Below are 18,329 nucleotides of genomic sequence, written 5' to 3'. Positions count from 1 at the left end.
TGGTATGGTTAAAAGATTCTGGTCTTTGGTATGCAACCTTCGTCCACTCATAATAGAGAAAAACATGGTCTACTGAGAACTTCTCAAAGTTGGGGTTTTATTCGGAATTGCAGAAAAGGGGCGGTCCCAGGATGCCTGACCCTAACTGGGCTCATGGACAGTCCTCTGATTTAGTTCAACTCAAAAGGGAATTGGAGAATTGGAGTCCAAAATCACATTCCACAGTTTTACAAACAGTATCATACTCACTCATTCATCTTATACAACAATTAGATGTAAACCTCATATCTGAGGCTATTATATAAACAGCGTTATGTTATGTTACGTTATGGTAATGTGGCCACACCGTCTCCCATGAGCCTCACCAAAATGTAACAAACGGACCAGTTCGTAGCTGGATTCTTCACCGATCTTTTATACCTTCTCCGGATCATAAATGTTGTTCGGACCTCAAGTTCTGTGAGGTGGAAGAAATTCCCTTTTTCTCTATGAAAATTCACTCTGTCGTTATACTGTGTGGCCATAAGGCAGAGTCTTCGCTAGGAATTTAGGACCTCTCTGACCACAGCAGCCTAGTTGAAGGAGGAAGGGAGAGGCAGGGAGAGGGGGATGGGTCTTGCTGTACCCAAAGAGGGGAACGTCATGACACCTCCCTCCTTCTTCACAAAAATGAAACTCGAGGAGGCGGGTGATGTGGAGGACCCAATGTACCCCTGATGCAGGGATTCGGAGACATATGTCTCCATAGCTGCCGTCTCCACCTGTGAGAGGGGATACACGTGACTCCTGGGAAGTGCAGCGTCTACCAGGAGATTTATCGCACAATCGCCCCGTCGATGGGGTGGTAATTGAGTCGCCTTCTTTTTGGAGAAGGCGGGAGCCAAATCGGCATATTCAGGGGGAATGGCAACGGTGGAAACCTGGTCTGGACTTTCCACCGTAGTAGCACCAACGGAAACCCCTAAACACCTCCCGAGCACTCTCGCGTCCACCCCGTGAGAGCCCTCCGTTGCCAAGAAACAGTGGGACCATGACAAGCTAACCTGGGTAGGCCTAGCACCACGGGAAAGAGTCAATGAGGAAGAGACTGATTCTCTCCTTGTGACACCCCTGCGTCACCATACCCAGAGGAGCGGTGGCCTCCCTAATCAACCCTTATGGTCGACTGTCTAAGGCATGACCGGGGAAGGGCACAGCCACGGGAACAATAGTGATCCCTAAACTAAGGGCGAACGATCTGTCTATAAAATTCCCAGCCGCGCCTGAAAGCGACGAGAGCCTTATGCTGGGAATGCGGGGGAAAACTCAGGAAAAGTAACATACAAAAACATGTGTGCAACAGAGGGCTCTGGGTGAGCCTGGTGCTGGCTCACCTGGGATGACGCTAGAGTGCCCTGCCTGCTGCCTCGATGCCCAGAGTAACCAACCTGGCACCGACCGCAGTGTGACCTCTGTGGCCACAGATGATGCACGAGCCGGAACCTCCTCCAGTCCCCCTATGCACCTCCCAGCTCCATGGGCACCGGAGCGGCGGTGCTGGGGGATGGAACCGACAGAACCCGATCTGGACGCGGGTAGCCAGCAGGTTATCCAGCCGAATGGACAGGTCCACCAGCTGGTCGAAGGTGAGGGTGGTGTCCCTGCAGGCCAACTCCCGTCGGACGTCCTCGCGCAAACTGTGCCGAGCGCCGCCCGAACAAGGAGAGGACCCGACTTCGGCGGAAGTCGTGACATTATTGGAGTGACCATCACAAAGCACTGACCTCAACCCTATAGAAAATGTGTGGGCAGAACTGAAAAAGTGTGTGCGAGCAAGGAGGCCTACAAACTTGACTCAGCTACACCATCTCTGTCAGGAGGAATGGGCCAAAATTCACCCAACTTATTGTGGGAAGCTTGTGGAAGGCTACCTGAAACGTTTGACCCAAGTTAAACAATTTAAAGGCAATGCTACCAAATACTAATTCAGTGTAAAATTCTGACCCACTGGGAATGTGATGAAAGAAATAAAAGCTGAAATAAATCACTCTCTACTATTATTCTGACATTTCACATTCTTAAAATAAAGTGGTGATCCTAACTGACCTAAGACAGGCAATTTTTACTAGGATTAAATGTCAGGAATTATGAAAAACTGAGTTTAAATGTATTTGGCTAAGGTGTATGTAAACTTCTGACTTCAACTGTAGTTCTATAGCAGACAGACAGGGGAGTCAAAACAACACCAGTATTAAGGTGAGCACATAGCTTGAATGAAAGGAAACATGACATGCAATGACTTAAGGAAACGACATTCTGACATAACATTTTGTAAGGCATGAATCCTTTATGTTTTAGGCCCTAGGGAACTGTAAGAGTTGAGTGAGATTTGAAATTTTGAAACACACGCATAACAGGTCATTTGAGGTCAACAGGTCAATGGTTTGTAGCAGTCTCAGTAGGTAGGCATAGTCTTACCTGTCCAGGTGGGCGACGGTGACAATCTCTCCTCCTACGTAGTAATTGAGTCTGTTGACTGAGCTGGTGTAGATGAAACAGTCTCCCACCCACAGACCAGTCTTCACCACCTCCTGAATCTCACCCAACACCTAGAGAAAGGGGGGTGAGGGGGAAGAAAGAGACCGAGAGTGGGAGAGATATAGGTATGGAAAAAAATGTTAGAGTAGAAATACAAAATAAATTGTCCTGTCCAGAATCTAATCTCTAGATGTCGCGTAGTCTCACCTCGAAGGCATCCTCTATCCCATCCTCGGTGACTCCCTCCTTGGTCTCCTGTGCTGTTGCCACTTTCTCAGCCAGGTAGCGCAGCACAAAGAAAGACTCCTCTGTGGCAATACACACCAGCTCCCCAGACTCTGACCAGAAGACCTGAGGAAAGAAGAGGTGGTTACAGGAGGGTTGTGTCGCTGTGGAGAGGAGGGTTGTGTCACTGTGGAGAGGAGGTCAGAGGAGGGTTGGGTCACTGTGGAGAGGAGGGTTGTGTCACTGTGGAGAGGAGGGTTGTGTCGCTGTGGAGAGGAGGGTTGTGTCACTGTGGAGAGGAGGTCAGAGGAGGGTTGGGTCACTGTGGAGAGGAGGGTTGTGTCGCTGTGGAGAGGAGGTCAGAGAAGGGTTGGGTCGTTGTGGAGAGGATGTCAGAGGAGGGTTGTGTCGCTGTGGAGAGGATGTCAGAGGAGGGTTGTGTCACTGTGGAGAGGAGGTCAGAGGAGGGTTAGTTCACTGCGGAGAGGAGGTCAGAGGAGGGTTAGATCGCTGTGGAGAGGAGGTCAGAGGAGGGTTGGATCGCTGTGGAGAGGAAGGTCAGAGGAGGGTTGGGTCGCCGTGGAGAGGAGGGTTGGGTCGCTGTGGAGAGGATGTCAGAGGAGGGTTGTGTCGCTGTGGAGAGGAGGTCAGAGAAGGGTTGGGTCGCTGTGGAGAGGATGTCAGAGGAGGGTTGTGTCGCTGTGGAGAGGAGGTCAGAGGAGGGTTGGTTCACTGTGGAGAGGAGGTCAGAGGAGGGTTGTGTCGCTGTGGAGAGGATGTCAGAGGAGGGTTGTGTCGCTGTGAAGAGGAGGTCAGAGGAGGGTTCGTTCACTGTGGAGAGGAGGTCAGAGGAGGGTTAGATCGCTGTGGAGAGGAGGTCAGAGGAGGGTTGGATCGCTGTGGAGAGGAAGGTCAGAGGAGGGTTGGGTCGCAGTGGAGAGGAGGGTTGGGTCGCTGTGGAGAGGATGTCAGAGGAGGGTAGTGTCGCTGTGGAGAGGAGGTCAGAGGAGGGTTGGGTCGCTGTGGAGAGGGTGTCAGAGGAGGGTTGTGTCGCTGTGGAGAGGAGGTCAGAGGAGGGTTGGTTCACTGTGGAGAGGAGGTCAGAGGAGGGTTGTGTCGCTGTGGAGAGGAGGTCAGAGGAGGGTTGGTTCATTGTGGAGAGGAGGTCAGAGGAGTGTTAGATCGCTGTGGAGAGGAGGTCAGAGGAGGGTTGGATCGCTGTGGAGAGGAGGTCAGAGGAGGGTTGGGTTGCTGTGGAGAGGAAGGTCAGAGGACGGTTGGGTCGCCGTGGAGAGGAGGGTTGGGTCGCTGTGGAGAGGGTGTTAGAGAAGGGTTGGGTCGCTGTGGAGTGGAGGGTGGGGTTGTTGTGGAGAAATGGTTAGAGAAGGGTTGGGTCGCAGTGGAGAGGGGGGTAGAGACGGGTTGGGTCGCTGTGGAGAGAAGGGTTGGGTCGTTGTGGAGAGGAGGTTAGACAAGGTTTGGGCCCCTAGTTGGAGGAGGATAGAGGGTTGGGTTGCTGTGGGGAGGAGGTTAGAAGAGGGTTTGGTAGCTGTGAAGAGGGGATTGGATCGCTGTGGGGAGGAAGTTAGAAGAGGGTTGGATCGCTGTGGGAAGGAATTTAGAGGAGGGTTGGATCGCTGTGGGAAGGAATTTAGAGGAGGGTTGGATCGCTGTGGGGAGGAGGTCAGAGGAGCGTTGGGTCGCTGTGGGGAGGAGGTGAGAGGTGGGTTGGGTCGCTGTGGAGAGGAGGTTAGAGGAGGGTTTGGTCACTGTGGAGAGGGGGTCAGAGGAGGGTTGTGTCGCTGTGGAGAGGAGGTCAGAGGAGGGTTGTGTCGCTGTGGAGAGGAGGTCAGAGGAGGGTTGGTTCGCTGTGGAGAGGAGGTCAGAGGAGGGTTAGATCGCTGTGGAGAGGAGGTCAGATGAGGGTTGGATCGCTGTGGAGAGGAGGTCAGAGGAGGGTTGGGTTGCTGTGGAGAGGAGGTCAGAGGAGGGTTGGGTCGCCGTGGAGAGGAGGGTTGGGTCGCTGTGGAGAGGAGGGTTGGGTCGTTGTGGAGAGGAGGTTAGAGAAGGGTTGGGTCACTGTGTAGAGGAGGATAGAGGAGGGCTGGGTTGCTGTGGGGAGGAGGTTAGAAGAGGGTTTGGTAGCTGTGAAGAGGGGGTTGGATCGCTGTGGGGAGGAGGTTAGACTCGCTGTGGGGAGGAAGTTAGAGGAGGGTTGGATCACTGTGGGGAGGAATTTAGAGGAGGGTTGGGTCGCTGTGTAGAGGAGGATAGAGGAGGGTTGGGTTGCTGTGTGGAGGAGGTTAGAAGAGGGTTTGGTAGCTGTGAAGAGGGGATTGGATCGCTGTGGGGAGGAGGTTAGACTCGCTGTGGGGAGGAAGTTAGAGGAGGGTTGGATCACTGTGGGGAGGAATTTAGAGGAGGGTTGGATCGATGTGGGGAGGAGGTCAGAGGAGCGTTGGGTCGCTGTGGAGAGGAGGTGAGAGGTGGGTTGGGTCGCTGTGGAGAGGAGGTCAGAGGAGGGTTGGTTCGCTGTGGAGAGGAGGTCAGAGGAGGGTTGTGTCGCTGTGGAGAGGAGGTCAGAGGAGGGTTGGTTCGCTGTGGAGAGGAGGTCAGAGGAGGGTTGGGTCGCTGTGGAGTGGAGGGTTGGGTTGTTGTGGAGAAATGGTTAGAGAAGGGTTGGGTCGCAGTGGAGAGGAGGGTTGGGTCGTTGTGGAGAGGAGGTTAGAGAAGGGTTGGGTCGCTGTGTAGAGGAGGATAGAGGAGGGCTTGGTTGCTGTGGGGAGGAGGTTAGAAGAGGGTTTGGTAGCTGTGAAGAGGGGGTTGGATCGCTGTGGGAAGGAATTTAGAGGAGGGTTGGATCGATGTGGGGAGGAATTTAGAGGAGGGTTGGATCGGTGTGGGGAGGAAGTTAGAGGAGGGTTGGATTGCTGTGGGAAGGGATTTAGAGGAGGGTTGGATCGCTGTGGGGAGGAGGTCAGAGGAGGGTTGGGGCGCTGTGGAGAGGAGGTTAGAGGAGGGTTTGGTCACTGTGGAGAGGGGGTTAGAGAAGGGTTGGGTCGCAGTGGGGATGGGGTTAGAGAAGGGTTGTGTCGCTGTGGAGAGGAGGTCAGAAGAGGGTTGGGTCGCTGTGGAGAGGAGATCAGAGGAGGGTTGGGTCGCTGTGGAGAGGAGGTCAGAGGAGGTTTGGGTCGCTGTGTAGAGGAGGGTTGGGTTGCTGTGGAGAGGAGGTTAGAGGAGGATTGGGTCGCTGTGGAGAGGAGGTTAGAGGAGGGTTTGGTCACTGTGGAGAGGGAGTTTGAGAAGGGTTGGGTCGCAGTGGGGATGGGGTTAGAGAAGCGTTGTTTCGCTGTGGAGAGGATGTCAAAATCAAATCAAATTTTATTTGTCACATACACATGGTTAGCAGATGTTAATGCGAGTGTAGCGAAATGCTTGTGCTTCTAGTTCCGACAATGCAGTAATAACCAACAAGTAATCTAACTAACAATTCCAAAACTACTGTCTTATACACAGTGTAAGGGGATAAAGAATATGTACATAAGGATATATGAATGAGTTATGGTACAGAGCAGCATAGGCAAGATACAGTAGCTGATATCGAGTACAGTATATACATATGAGATGAGTATGTAAACAAAGTGGCATAGTTAAAGTGGCTAGTGATACATGTATTACATAAGGATGCAGTCGATGATATAGAGTACAGTATATACGTATGCATATGAGATGAATAATGTAGGGTAAGTAACATTATATAAGGTAGCATTGTTTATATATTTACATAATTTCCCATCAATTCCCATTATTAAAGTGGCTGGAGTTGAGTCAGTGTCATTGTCAGTGTGTTGGCAGCAGCCACTCAATGTTAGTGGTGGCTGTTTAACAGTCTGATGGCCTTGAGATAGAAGCTGTTTTTCAGTCTCTCGGTCCCAGCTTTGATGCACCTGTACTGACCTCGCCTTCTGGATGATAGCGGGGTGAACAGGCAGTGGCTCGGGTGGTTGATGTCCTTGATGATCTTTATGGCCTTCCTGTAACATCGGGTGGTGTAGGTGTCCTGGAGGGCAGGTAGTTTGCCCCCGGTGATGCGTTGTGCAGACCTCACTACCCTCTGGAGAGCCTTACGGTTGAGGGCGGAGCAGTTGCCGTACCAGGCGGTGATACAGCCCGCCAGGATGCTCTCGATTGTGCATCTGTAGAAGTTTGTGAGTGCTTTTGGTGACAAGCCGAATTTATTCAGCCTCCTGAGGTTGAAGAGGCGCTGCTGCGCCTTCTTCACGATGCTGTCTGTGTGAGTGGACCAATTCAGTTTGTCTGTGATGTGTACGCCGAGGAACTTAAAACTTGCTACCCTCTCCACTACTGTTCCATCGATGTGGATAGGGGGGTGTTCCCTCTGCTGTTTCCTGAAGTCCACAATCATCTCCTTAGTTTTGTTGACGTTGAGTGTGAGGTTATTTTCCTGACACCACACTCCGAGGGCCCTCACCTCCTCCCTGTAGGCCGTCTCGTCGTTGTTGGTAATCAAGCCTACCAATGTTGTGTCGTCCGCAAACTTGATGATTGAGTTGGAGGCGTGCGTGGCCACGCAGTCGTGGGTGAACAGGGAGTACAGGAGAGGGCTCAGAACGCACCCTTGTGGGGCCCCAGTGTTGAGGATCAGCGGGGAGGAGATGTTGTTGCCTACCCTCACCACCTGGGGGCGGCCCGTCAGGAAGTCCAGTACCCAGTTGCACAGGGCGGGGTCGAGACCCAGAGCTTGATGACGAGCTTGGAGGGTACTATGGTGTTGAATGCCGAGCTGTAGTCGATGAACAGCATTCTCACATAGGTATTCCTCTTGTCCAGATGGGTTAGGGCAGTGTGCAGTGTGGTTGAGATTGCATCGTCTGTGGACCTATTTGGGCGGTAAGCAAATTGGAGTGGGTCTAGGGTGTCAGGTAGGGTGGAGGTGATATGGTCCTTGACTAGTCTCTCAAAGCACTTCATGATGACGGATGTGAGTGCTATGGGCGGTAGTCGTTTAGCTCAGTTACCTTAGCTTTCTTGGGAACAGGAACAATGGTGGCCCTCTTGAAGCATGTGGGAACAGCAGACTGGTATAGGGATTGATTGAATATGTCCGTAAACACACTGGCCAGCTGCTCTGCGCATGCTCTGAGGGCGCGGCTGGGGATGCCGTCTGGGCCTGCAGCCTTGCGAGGGTTAACACGTTTAAATGTCTTACTCACCTCGGCTGCAGTGAAGGAGAGACCGCATGTTTTCATTGCAGGCCGTGTCAGTGGCACTGTATTGTCCTCAAAGCGGGCAAAAAGTTATTTAGTCTGCCTGGGAGCAAGACATCCTGGTCCGTGACTGGGCTGGATTTCTTCCTGTAGTCCGTGATTGACTGTAGACCCTGCCACATGCCTCTTGTGTCTGAGCCGTTGAATTGAGATTCTACTTTGTCTCTGTACTGATGCTTAGCTTGTTTGATAGCCTTGCGGAGGGAATAGCTGCACTGTTTGTATTCAGTCATGTTACCAGACACCTTGCCCTGATTAAAAGCAGTGGTTCGTGCTTTCAGTTTCACACGAATGCTGCCATCAATCCACGGTTTCTGGTTAGGGAATGTTTTAATCGTTGCTATGGGAACGACATCTTCAACGCACGTTCTAATGAACTCGCACACCGAATCAGCGTATTCGTCAATGTTGTTATCTGACGCAATACGAAACATGTCCCAGTCCACGTGATGGAAGCAGTCTTGGAGTGTGGAGTCAGCTTGGTCGGACCAGCGTTGGACAGACCTCAGGGTGGGAGCCTCTTGTTTTAGTTTCTGTCTGTAGGCAGGGATCAACAAAATGGAGTCGTGGTCAGCTTTTCCGAAAGGGGGGCGGGGCAGGGCCTTATATGCGTCGCGGAAGTTAGAGTAACAATGATCCAAGGTCTTTCCACCCCTGGTTGCGCAATCGATATGCTGATAAAATTTAGGGAGTCTTGTTTTCAGATTAGCCTTGTTAAAATCCCCAGCTACAATGAATGCAGCCTCCGGATAAATCGTTTCCAGTTTGCAGAGAGTTAAATAAAGTTCGTTCAGAGCCATCGATGTGTCTGCTTGGGGGGGGATATATACAGCTGTGATTATAATCGAAGAGAATTCTCTTGGTAGATAATGCGGTCTACATTTGATTGTGAGGAATTCTAAATCAGGTGAACAGAAGGATTTGAGTTCCTGTATGTTTCTTTCATCACACCATGTCACGTTAGTCATAAGGCATACGCCCCCGCCCCTCTTCTTACCAGAAAGATGTTTGTTTCTGTCTGCGCGATGCGTGGAGAAACCCGCTGGCTGCACCACCTCGGATAGCGTCTCTCCAGTGAGCCATGTTTCCATGAAGCAAAGAACGTTACAGTCTCTGATGTCCCTCTGGAATGCTACCCTTGCTCGGATTTCATCAACCTTGTTGTCAAGAGACTGGACATTGGCAAGAAGAATGCTAGGGAGTGGTGCACGGTGTGCCCGTCTCCGGAGTCTGACCAGAAGACCGCCTCGTTTCCCTCTTTTTCGAAGTCGTTTTTTTGGGTTGCTGCATGGAATCCACTCCGTTGTCCTGTTTGTAAGGCAGAACACAGGATCCGCGTCGCGAAAAACATATTCTTGGTCGTACTGATGGTGAGTTGACGCTGATCTTATATTCAGTAGTTCTTCTCGACTGTATGTAATGAAACCTAAGATGACCTGGGGTACTAAAGTAAGAAATAACACGTAAAAAAACAAAAAACTGCATAGTTTCCTAGGAACGCGAAGCGAGGCGGCCATCTCTGTCGGCGCCGGAAGTAAGGAGGGTTGGGTCGCTGTGGAGAGGAGATCAGAGGAGGGTTGGGTCGCTGTGGAGAGGATGTCAGAGGAGGGTTGGGTCGCTGTGGAGAGGATGTCAGAGGAGGTTCGGGTCGCTGTGGAGAGGAGGTTAGAGGAGGGTTGGGTCGCCGTGGAGAGGAAGATTGGGTCGCTGTGGAGAGGAGGTCAGAGGAGGGTTGGGTCGCTGTGGAGCATAGGTTAGAGGAGGGTTGTATCGCGGTGGGGAGGAAGGTAGAGGAGGGTTGGATTGCCGTGGGGAGGGAGTTAGAGGAGGGTTGGGTCACTGTGGAGAGCAGGTCAGAGGAGGGTTTGGTCACTGTGGAGAAGGGGTTAGAGAACGGTTGGGTCGCAATGGAGAGGGGGTAAAAGAATGGTTGGGTCGCTGTGGACAGGGGGTTAGAGAAGGTTTGGGTCGCAGTGGAGAGGGGGGTAGAGAAGGGTTGGGTCGCTGTGTAGAGGAGGTTAGAAGAGGGTTTGGTAGCTGTGAAGAGGGGGTTGGATCGCTGTGGGGAGGAGGTTAGAGGAGGGTTGGCTCGCTGTGGGGAATAAGTTAGCAGAGGGTTGGATCACTGTGGGGAGGAATTTAGAGGAGGGTTGGATCGCTGTGGGGAGGAATTTAGAGGAGGGTTGTATCGCTGTGGGGAAGAAGTTAGAGGAGGGTTGTATTGTGGTAGGGAGGAAGTCAGAGGAGGGTTGGATCGCTGTAGGTGGCTTCTCACCCTCTTGACCTGAGCTAGGCGCTGCCTGGACCTGCTATAATCTGTAAATGGTCACGTGTCTGAAAGTTGATATAGATCAACTGTGGATTAATAACAGTTTAAATACTGTAGCCGACTCACGTGTTTTGGCTGGATCTCAATGCGGCGGACCAGCTCTGTGTTCTCCCAATCGTAGAAGGCCAGACCACTCACTGACCTCACGCCCAGCAAGAACCCACCATGGATACCTGCAGGGGATGATACACACATATCGTTAGGTATAACACATCAGCATATCATCTGCATGCAGACACACACACAGGGAGTCAGCTCATACGGGATCAAATATGATATGTTTGTCTTACCTTCTGCCCCAAAGTCTGGTTTAAAATACTTATTTTCCTTGAAGTTCTTGAAGACTTTGACCATGCTGCTGCTCTCCCGAGTAGCATACCTGTCATAGAAACAACAGTGGTTACGTCAGCCTGACCATACTAAACCGTGGATGGTCCATAGATGACTGTGTATGAGTGGTCAGTGTGTGGTTGACTTGATTTACTCTGAGGAGTCGTGGCCCCAAACAAACTCCTGTGCTGAACCGAAGCTCTTGTTCCTCAGGGCCATTGCAGTGTAGATGATGTACTCTCCATCCCCACACACCACCACAAACCTGTAACACACAAACACACACGACATTAGTTAGTGTGTGATCACACACCAGTGATGAGGGGAGGACGACTCATAGTAATGGATGAAATGGAGTCAATGGAATGATATCAACCACATATAAACCACGTTCGATACCATTCCATTTACTCCCTTCAAGACATTATTATGAGCCATCCTCCCATCAGCAGCCTCCACTGACACACACACACACACACACACACACACACACACACACACACACACACACACACACACACACACACACACACACACACACACACACACACACACAGACACACACACACACACACACACACACATATACTGTCCATTTATGGTCCTGTAAAGCTCAGTTGGTAGAGCATGGTGCTTGCAACACTAAGATTATGGGTTCGATTCCCAGGGCGCAACAGTACATACAAATGCATGCTCGCATGACTGTAAGTTACTTTGGATAAAAGCATCTGCTAAATAGCATATATACAGTACCAGTCAAAAGGCTGGACACACCAACTCATTCCAGGGTCTTTCTTTATTTTGACTATTTTCTACATTGTAGAACAACAGTGAAGACATCAAAACTATGAAATAACACATACGGAATCAAGTAGTAACCAAAAAAGTGTTAAACAAATCTAAATATATTTTATATTTGAGATTCTTCAAAGTAGCTACCCTTTGCCTTGATGACAGCTCTGCACACTCTTGACATTCTCTCAACCAGCTTCATGAGGTAGTCACCTGGAATGCATTTCAATTAACAGGTGTGCCTTGTTAAAGGTTTGTGGAATTTGTGTTGTGAGAAGGTACAGTAGGGGTGGTATACAGAAGATATTAGCCCTATTTGGTAAAAGAACAAGTCCTCCGGCCGTATATCACATTGGGAGTCCCATAGGGCGGCGCACAATTGGCCCAGTGTCGTCTGGGTCTGGGTTTGGCTGGGGTAGGCCGTCATTGTAAATAAGAATCAGACAAACTAAGCAGAGAAACTACAGTCCATCATTACTTTAAGACATGAAGGTCAGTCAATGCGGAAAATTTAAAGAACTTTTAAAGTTTCTTCAAATGCAGCCGCAAAAACCATCAAGCACTATGATGAAACTGGCTCTCATGAGGACCGCCACAGGAAAGTAAGACCCATAGTTACCTCTGCTGCAGAGGATAATTTCATTAGAGTTACCAGTCTCAGAAATTGCAGCCTAAATAAATGCACATCTCATCCTCAACTGTTCAGAGGAGACTGTGGCCTTCATGGTCGAAATGCTGCAAAGAAACCATATTGCTGCAAAGAAACCATTACTAAAGGACACCAATAAGAAGAGACTTGCTTGGGCCAAGAAACACAGGCAATGGACATTAGACCGGTGGAAATCTGTCCAAATTTGACAGTTTTGGTTCTAACCGCCGTGTCTTTCTGAGACGCAGAGTTGGTGAACGGATGATCTCTGCATGTGTGGTTCCCACTGTAAAGCATGGAGGAGGCGGTATGGTGGTGCTTTGCTTGTGACACTGTGTGATTTATTTTGAATTCAAGGCACACTTAACCAGCATGGCTACCACAGCATTCTGCAGCGATACGCCATCCCATCTGGTTTGCGCTTAGTGGGACTATTATTTGTTTTCCACAGGACAATGACCCAACACACCTCCAGACTGTGTAAGGGCTACATGACCAAGAAGGAGAGTGATGGAGTGCTGTATCAGATGACCTGTCCTATACCACCCGACCTCAACCCGATTGAGATGGTGCCAACAAGTGCTCAGCATATGTGGGAACTCCTTCAAGATTGTTGGAAAAGCATTCTAGGTAAAGCTGGGTGAGAGAATGCCAAGAGTATGCAAAGCTTTCATCAAGGCAAAGGTTGGCTACTTTGAATAATCTCAAATATAAAATATATTTTGATTTGTTTAGCACTTTTTTGCTTACTACATGATTCCATATGTGTTATTTTATAGTTTTGATGTCTTCACTATTATTCTACAATGTAGAAAATAGTACAAAAATAAAGAAAAACCCTGGAATGAGTTGGTGTGTCCAAACTTTTGACTGGTACTGTATATATATATTTTTTACATTTGATGAGCAACTAGTACACACATGCACACAAACACGGTAACACATGCACACCCTGACCTGCCATTGGGGTTGTGCTGGATGGTCTGGGGATAGATTTCACAGCTGCCCATGTCTTTGACGGCCAGGGACAGCCTCTCTCCGTCCTGTATCTCAGCCTCTCCCATGGCCTTCAGGTTGGCCTGCTGCACCTCAGAGTGCTTGGCCCACATGATCTTACCGTTAGAGTCCATAGACATGGCTGGTTCCTCGCGACCCAACTGAGGGAGGGAGGGGGGGGGATGAGGAGAGAGAGGGAGAAGAGGTGGGAGAGAGTGAAGAAGATGAGACAGAGGAAGAGAAGGAGTGATGTTCAAATCATAATATTTCAACTTCAGCTGAACATACAACTTGGACATACATGGGTGATATGTCAGCCTACAGAATCAAACTGACCCTGTATGAAAACAATACAAGCATTCTATATGATTACCAACGATACTAATAATCAGATCACTGACCCCACATCACTCTTGATGTGTAGTTTAGAGTTTCCTTAAGTTGGTACCTTGATGATGATGCTGCCTTCATCATATCCCAGCGCCACACTGTTGGCGCCTCGTTGGCCACACACACACCACACACGTTCCATCCCATAGTTCAGTGTGTTCTCCAGGCGGTACGTGCTGGAATGCCAGACTCTCACGGTGCCTGTATGTCCATAAGAAGATGGAAGAAGGGTGGAGAGAAAGAGATTTACATGTGAGAAGATGGTCAACCATAGATAACGGATCCAGGGAAGACTAGAACTAGTCAACATGACAAGAAAGCACCATGTTATTACCACGGTACAATGTTACAACTTTAAAATGTTATTACTATGTTATAACATAGGTAAACACCTTGTTATTCCATTCTAAAGGGATAAGGTAAACACTACACTACCCACCGTCCTCGGAGCCTGTGAGAATGATTGGCAGCTCAGGGTGAAAGCTGACACAGGACACATTCTGGGTATGGCCCTCTAGAGTCTGCACACATGTCTTATTCTGGAGGTAGAGGAGAGGACTAGAGTAGAATCAGTCAACTCAATATATATCATCACTAGGACAGACGCGTAACACTTCAAGTGTGTGTATTTTCTCATCTGAAAAGTGTGTATGCTGTGCATATTCATATGTGTTTCATTCTTCGTTTGAGAGTGTGTGAAAAACTGTGTGTACGTGTGCATATAAACTGTGTGTATATGTGTATATAAACTGTGTGTACATGTGTACAGTCGTGGCCAAAAGTTTTGAGAATGACACAAATATTCATTTCCACAAATTTCGCTGCTTCAGTGTCTTTAGATATTTTTGTCAGATGTTACTATGGAATACTGAAGTATAATGACAAGCATTTCATAAGTGTCAAAGGCTTTTATTGACAATTACATGAAGTTGATGCAAAGAGTCAATATTTGCAGTGTTGACCCTTCTTGTTCAAGACCTCTGCAATCCGCCCTGGCATGCTGTCAATTAACTTCTGGGCCACATCCTGACTGATGGCAGCCCATTCTTGCATAATCAATGCTTGGAGTTTGTCAGAATTTGTGGGGTTTTGTTTGTCCACCCACCTCTTGAGGATTGACCACAAGTTCACAATGGGATTAAGGTCTGGGGGGTTTCCTGGCCATGGACCCAAAATATTGATGTTTTGTTCCCCGAGCCACTTAGTTATCACTTTTGCCTTATGGCATGGTGCTCCATCATGCTGGAAAAGGCATTGTTCATCACCAAACTGTTCCTGGATGGTTGGGAGAAGTTGCTCTCGGAGGATGTGTTGGTACCATTCTTTATTCATGGCTGTGTTCTTAGGCAAAATTGTGAGTGAGCCCACTCCCTTGGCTGAGAAGCAACCACACACATGAATGGTCTCAGGATGCTTTACTGTTGGCATGACACAGGACTGATGATAGCGCTCACCTTGTCTTCTGCGGACAAGCTTTTTTTTGGGGTGCCCCAAACAATCGGCAGCAATATCCTTGCCTGTGAAGCCCTTTTTGTGCAAAGCAATGATGACAGCACGTGTTTCCTTGCAGGTAACCATGATTGACAGAGGAAGAACAATGATTCCAAGCACCACCCTCCTTTTGAGGCTTCCAGTCTATTATTCGAGCTCAATCAGCATGACAGAGTGATCTCCAAGCTTGTCCTCGTCAACACTCACACCTGTGTTAACGAGAGAATCACTGACATGTTGTCAGCTGGTCCTTTTGTGGCAGGGCTGAAATGCAGTGGAAATGTTTTTTGGGGGATTCAGTTCATTTACATTGCAAAGAGGGACTTTGTGATTAATTGCAATTCATCTGATTACTCTTCATAACATTCTGGAGTATATGCAAATTGCCATCATACAAACAGAGGTAGCAAACTTTGGGAAAATTAATATGTGTCATTCTCAAAACTTTATTTTTAAATTTTACCCCCTTTTCTCCCCAATTTTGTGGTATCCAATTGTTTTGTAGTTACTATCTTGTCTCATCGCTACAACTCCCATACGGCCATGCGTCCTTAACACAGCGCGCATCCAATGTGTCGAAGGAAACACAGTGCACCTGGTGACCTGGTTAGCGTGTACCATGCCCGGCTTGCCATAGGAGTCACTAGTGCGCGATGAGACAAGGATATCCAAGCCAAGCCCTCCCTAACCCAGACGACGCTAGGCCAATTGTGCGTCGCCCCATGGACCTCTCGGTCACAGCTGGCTGCGACAGAGCCTGGGCTCGAACCCATAGTCTCTGGTGGCACAGCTATCACTGCGATGCAGTGCCCTAGACCACTGCGCCACCCAGGAGGCCCATTATCAAAACCTTGGCCACGACTGTACATAAACTGTGTTTCCATGTTTATTTCCATGTGTACCTGGTAGTCCCAGATCTTGACCAGGCGGTCGTCAGCTCCTGATATAAGATAGGGCTTGTCCCCTCCGCTGTAGTAGTCGATACAGTTGACTCCTTTCTCATGGCCCTCCAGAGTGAAGTTAGGGGAGGAAGATCCCAGCTGCCACACCTGCAACAGCCAAGGGCCAAAGAATACTCCAGTGTATTACTGAAATGTAGTGGTAATGATTTACAACAATTGTATAGAATTCATGAAACATTACACATCTATAAGCACTTCAGCATGACAATAATCCAACCAACAACTGTAGTGGTACAAACACAAAGATTAGTGTGTGTACTGTATGTACCTTAATGGTCCTGTCCAGGGAGGCGCTGGCGAACTGGTTGTTGTCTTTAGGGTTGATGACGATCTGCATGACATAGTGGGTGTGGCCCTCAAACACCTGACCACACACCCACTTCCTGTCCCAGTCCCAAAGCTTGATCAGCATGTCATCTGGACACAAAAACAAACATGCGCACACACACACACACACACACACACACACACACACGATCATGTTCATAATATTCAATGGTTGATGTTTGTAATTTATGTATATATAAAGAGAGAAAGAGAGAAAGAGAGAGAGAGAGTGAGAGAAAGAAAGAGACAAACACAACATACCACTGCTGGTAAGGATGTAAGGTTGTGTTGGGTGGACTGCGATGCAGCGGATGTAGTCAGAGTGGGCCTCAAACATGTGAGCTCTCTCCAGAGTGTTGTAGTTAAACACACGGATCTGCATGTCATCCTGGGGAGGAACAGAGAAGAGCAAGAGAGAGGGGGGAGAAGGTGAAGGGAGAGAGGGTGGAGAAGGTTAAAATGGAGAGAGATATGGGAAAACTCTGAACTCTGAATAGGACAGATAGATGCATTATAAGCAGTTATAAGGGTGTTATAACACTTACTGCTCCAGCAATGACCCAGTGCTTCCTCGCCACAAACTTAGCCACTCTCACAGGCAGGTCACACACCTCGAATGTCTTCACCAGGGTCTACAGAGATTCAAAGGAATCACCAGCATCATGGTTATCATCATCATAGAGAAACAATCCATTCATATATCACTCAAGAACATAGTGTGCAGCAAGGTCTACAATGAATGAATGAATGAATGAGAACTGAATCCTAAATGAGAATGAATGTCGTTTACCTGTGTCTCGTGGTTCCAGACACAGACACTGCCATTGTACAGGCTGGCAACCATCCATGGTTCAGTTGGGTGCAGGTCCACACTCTTCACACGGTCCGACCGAGCGGTCAGCTTCCGCTTGATGTCCAAACGGAGAGGCTGAGAGGGACAGAGGGAGAGAGAGAGAGAACCCAATATATTAAGTCATATTGTACCTCTGACTCCTGACTTATACTAGACCAATACTAGACACAGTATCTTATTTTGATACTAACCAGATTACTCTTCACTCCTATGTATATGCAGATCAGTTGAACGGAAACAATAAATAAAACATCTGATTTGACAGAGATCAGATCTGAGTATGTTTTTATAGAGACAGGTCGGATACACTTCCCCCCTTTTTTTCAATAACATGTATTCAAATTAGTCTGATTACGCTTATCAATAAAACTATAAGTGTATCCAAACCATAACAGCTATACACTTGTTGGCCTACAGTAGATACAAAGTTTCACAAAGTGGCACCAAGTCAACTGTACAGCTTGTGGGGAGGGTTAATATGGGGGCGTGTCTGTGGAATGTGTCTCATTCCACCACATTTGAGGTGCATGAATGATTCTCTCTGGTCTGGAAATGCCCAGGCATTAGCCATTTGCGATAAGGTAGTTTAGGAAAAAAATCGTTATATAAAGTTGCATATTGAAGTACTAGCATATTTAGTAACTGACCAATCGATCAGAGACTTCATGACTCTTTTGAATACCATATTGTAACATTATTGCCATTTCTAGAGTTTCTGCAATATCTTCATTCACAACTAGCCAGGCATATGTTAATTCATTGGATGTGGTCTAAATGAGTTTTCAATCAGGTAGCAATCGTAAAAAAAGGAATTCATATTAAAAAAAATGCCTAAAACGACTGGCCTGAGCGGCAGCGGATCTTTGTCAATACTTTCACTCTAAATCTATGTTGCACTTCATTCAAAATCGATGTTTTCATTTCCTTACCATGTTTCTACGTCTGCGGGTAGTGTTTGGCCAAAGTGCCCGACCACCCTGAGAAATGAGTCGGGCTGGTAGACTAGTTTAGAGCGGAGAGTCTTCTTGGCGACGTGGAGTCTATGACGCTTCCTGGCTGCACTTCGCAAGATCCGGTGGAGCACTAGTACAGTCTGTACCTAACATGATCAGACTATTCGGTGTGTATGTAGGTTTCAGAGAAATGTATGGACGTTCGACTACAGGCAAAATCAGGTAAT

General features: G+C 48.5%; 1 protein-coding gene across 7 annotated transcripts in view; it reads right to left on the bottom strand.

The window, feature by feature from the left end:
* Positions 1 to 18,329, bottom strand: part of LOC112235997 (coatomer subunit beta') — a 33,306-nt gene extending 14,977 nt beyond the window's left edge. For 3 of the 7 annotated variants that reach the window (XM_042296345.1, XM_042296349.1, XM_042296350.1), the window contains exons 1-14: positions 18,079 to 18,319; positions 17,087 to 17,224; positions 16,842 to 16,928; positions 16,558 to 16,684; positions 16,238 to 16,386; positions 15,910 to 16,056; positions 13,956 to 14,055; positions 13,575 to 13,717; positions 13,088 to 13,287; positions 10,844 to 10,954; positions 10,650 to 10,738; positions 10,426 to 10,532; positions 2,725 to 2,868; positions 2,458 to 2,588 (exon numbers count right to left, since the gene is read on the bottom strand). In XM_042296345.1, coding sequence (XP_042152279.1) covers positions 2,458 to 2,588; positions 2,725 to 2,868; positions 10,426 to 10,532; positions 10,650 to 10,738; positions 10,844 to 10,954; positions 13,088 to 13,287; positions 13,575 to 13,717; positions 13,956 to 14,055; positions 15,910 to 16,056; positions 16,238 to 16,386; positions 16,558 to 16,684; positions 16,842 to 16,928; positions 17,087 to 17,224; positions 18,079 to 18,081 — 1,676 coding nt within the window. In that variant the 5' untranslated portion in view covers positions 18,082 to 18,319. Of the gene's footprint in view, positions 1 to 2,457; positions 2,589 to 2,724; positions 2,869 to 10,425; positions 10,533 to 10,649; positions 10,739 to 10,843; positions 10,955 to 13,087; positions 13,288 to 13,574; positions 13,718 to 13,955; positions 14,056 to 15,909; positions 16,057 to 16,237; positions 16,387 to 16,557; positions 16,685 to 16,841; positions 16,929 to 17,086; positions 17,225 to 18,078 lie in introns of all 7 variants that reach the window. The other 4 variants (XM_042296347.1, XM_042296348.1, XM_042296351.1 and 1 more) reach the window with 4 other exon arrangements.

This window comes from Oncorhynchus tshawytscha, linkage group LG13, assembly GCF_018296145.1.
Source record: "Oncorhynchus tshawytscha isolate Ot180627B linkage group LG13, Otsh_v2.0, whole genome shotgun sequence".
Lineage (NCBI taxonomy): Eukaryota > Metazoa > Chordata > Actinopteri > Salmoniformes > Salmonidae > Oncorhynchus > Oncorhynchus tshawytscha.
The sequence above is the reverse complement of the archived record's forward strand: the minus strand, read 5'-3'. Positions and strand labels throughout refer to the sequence as shown.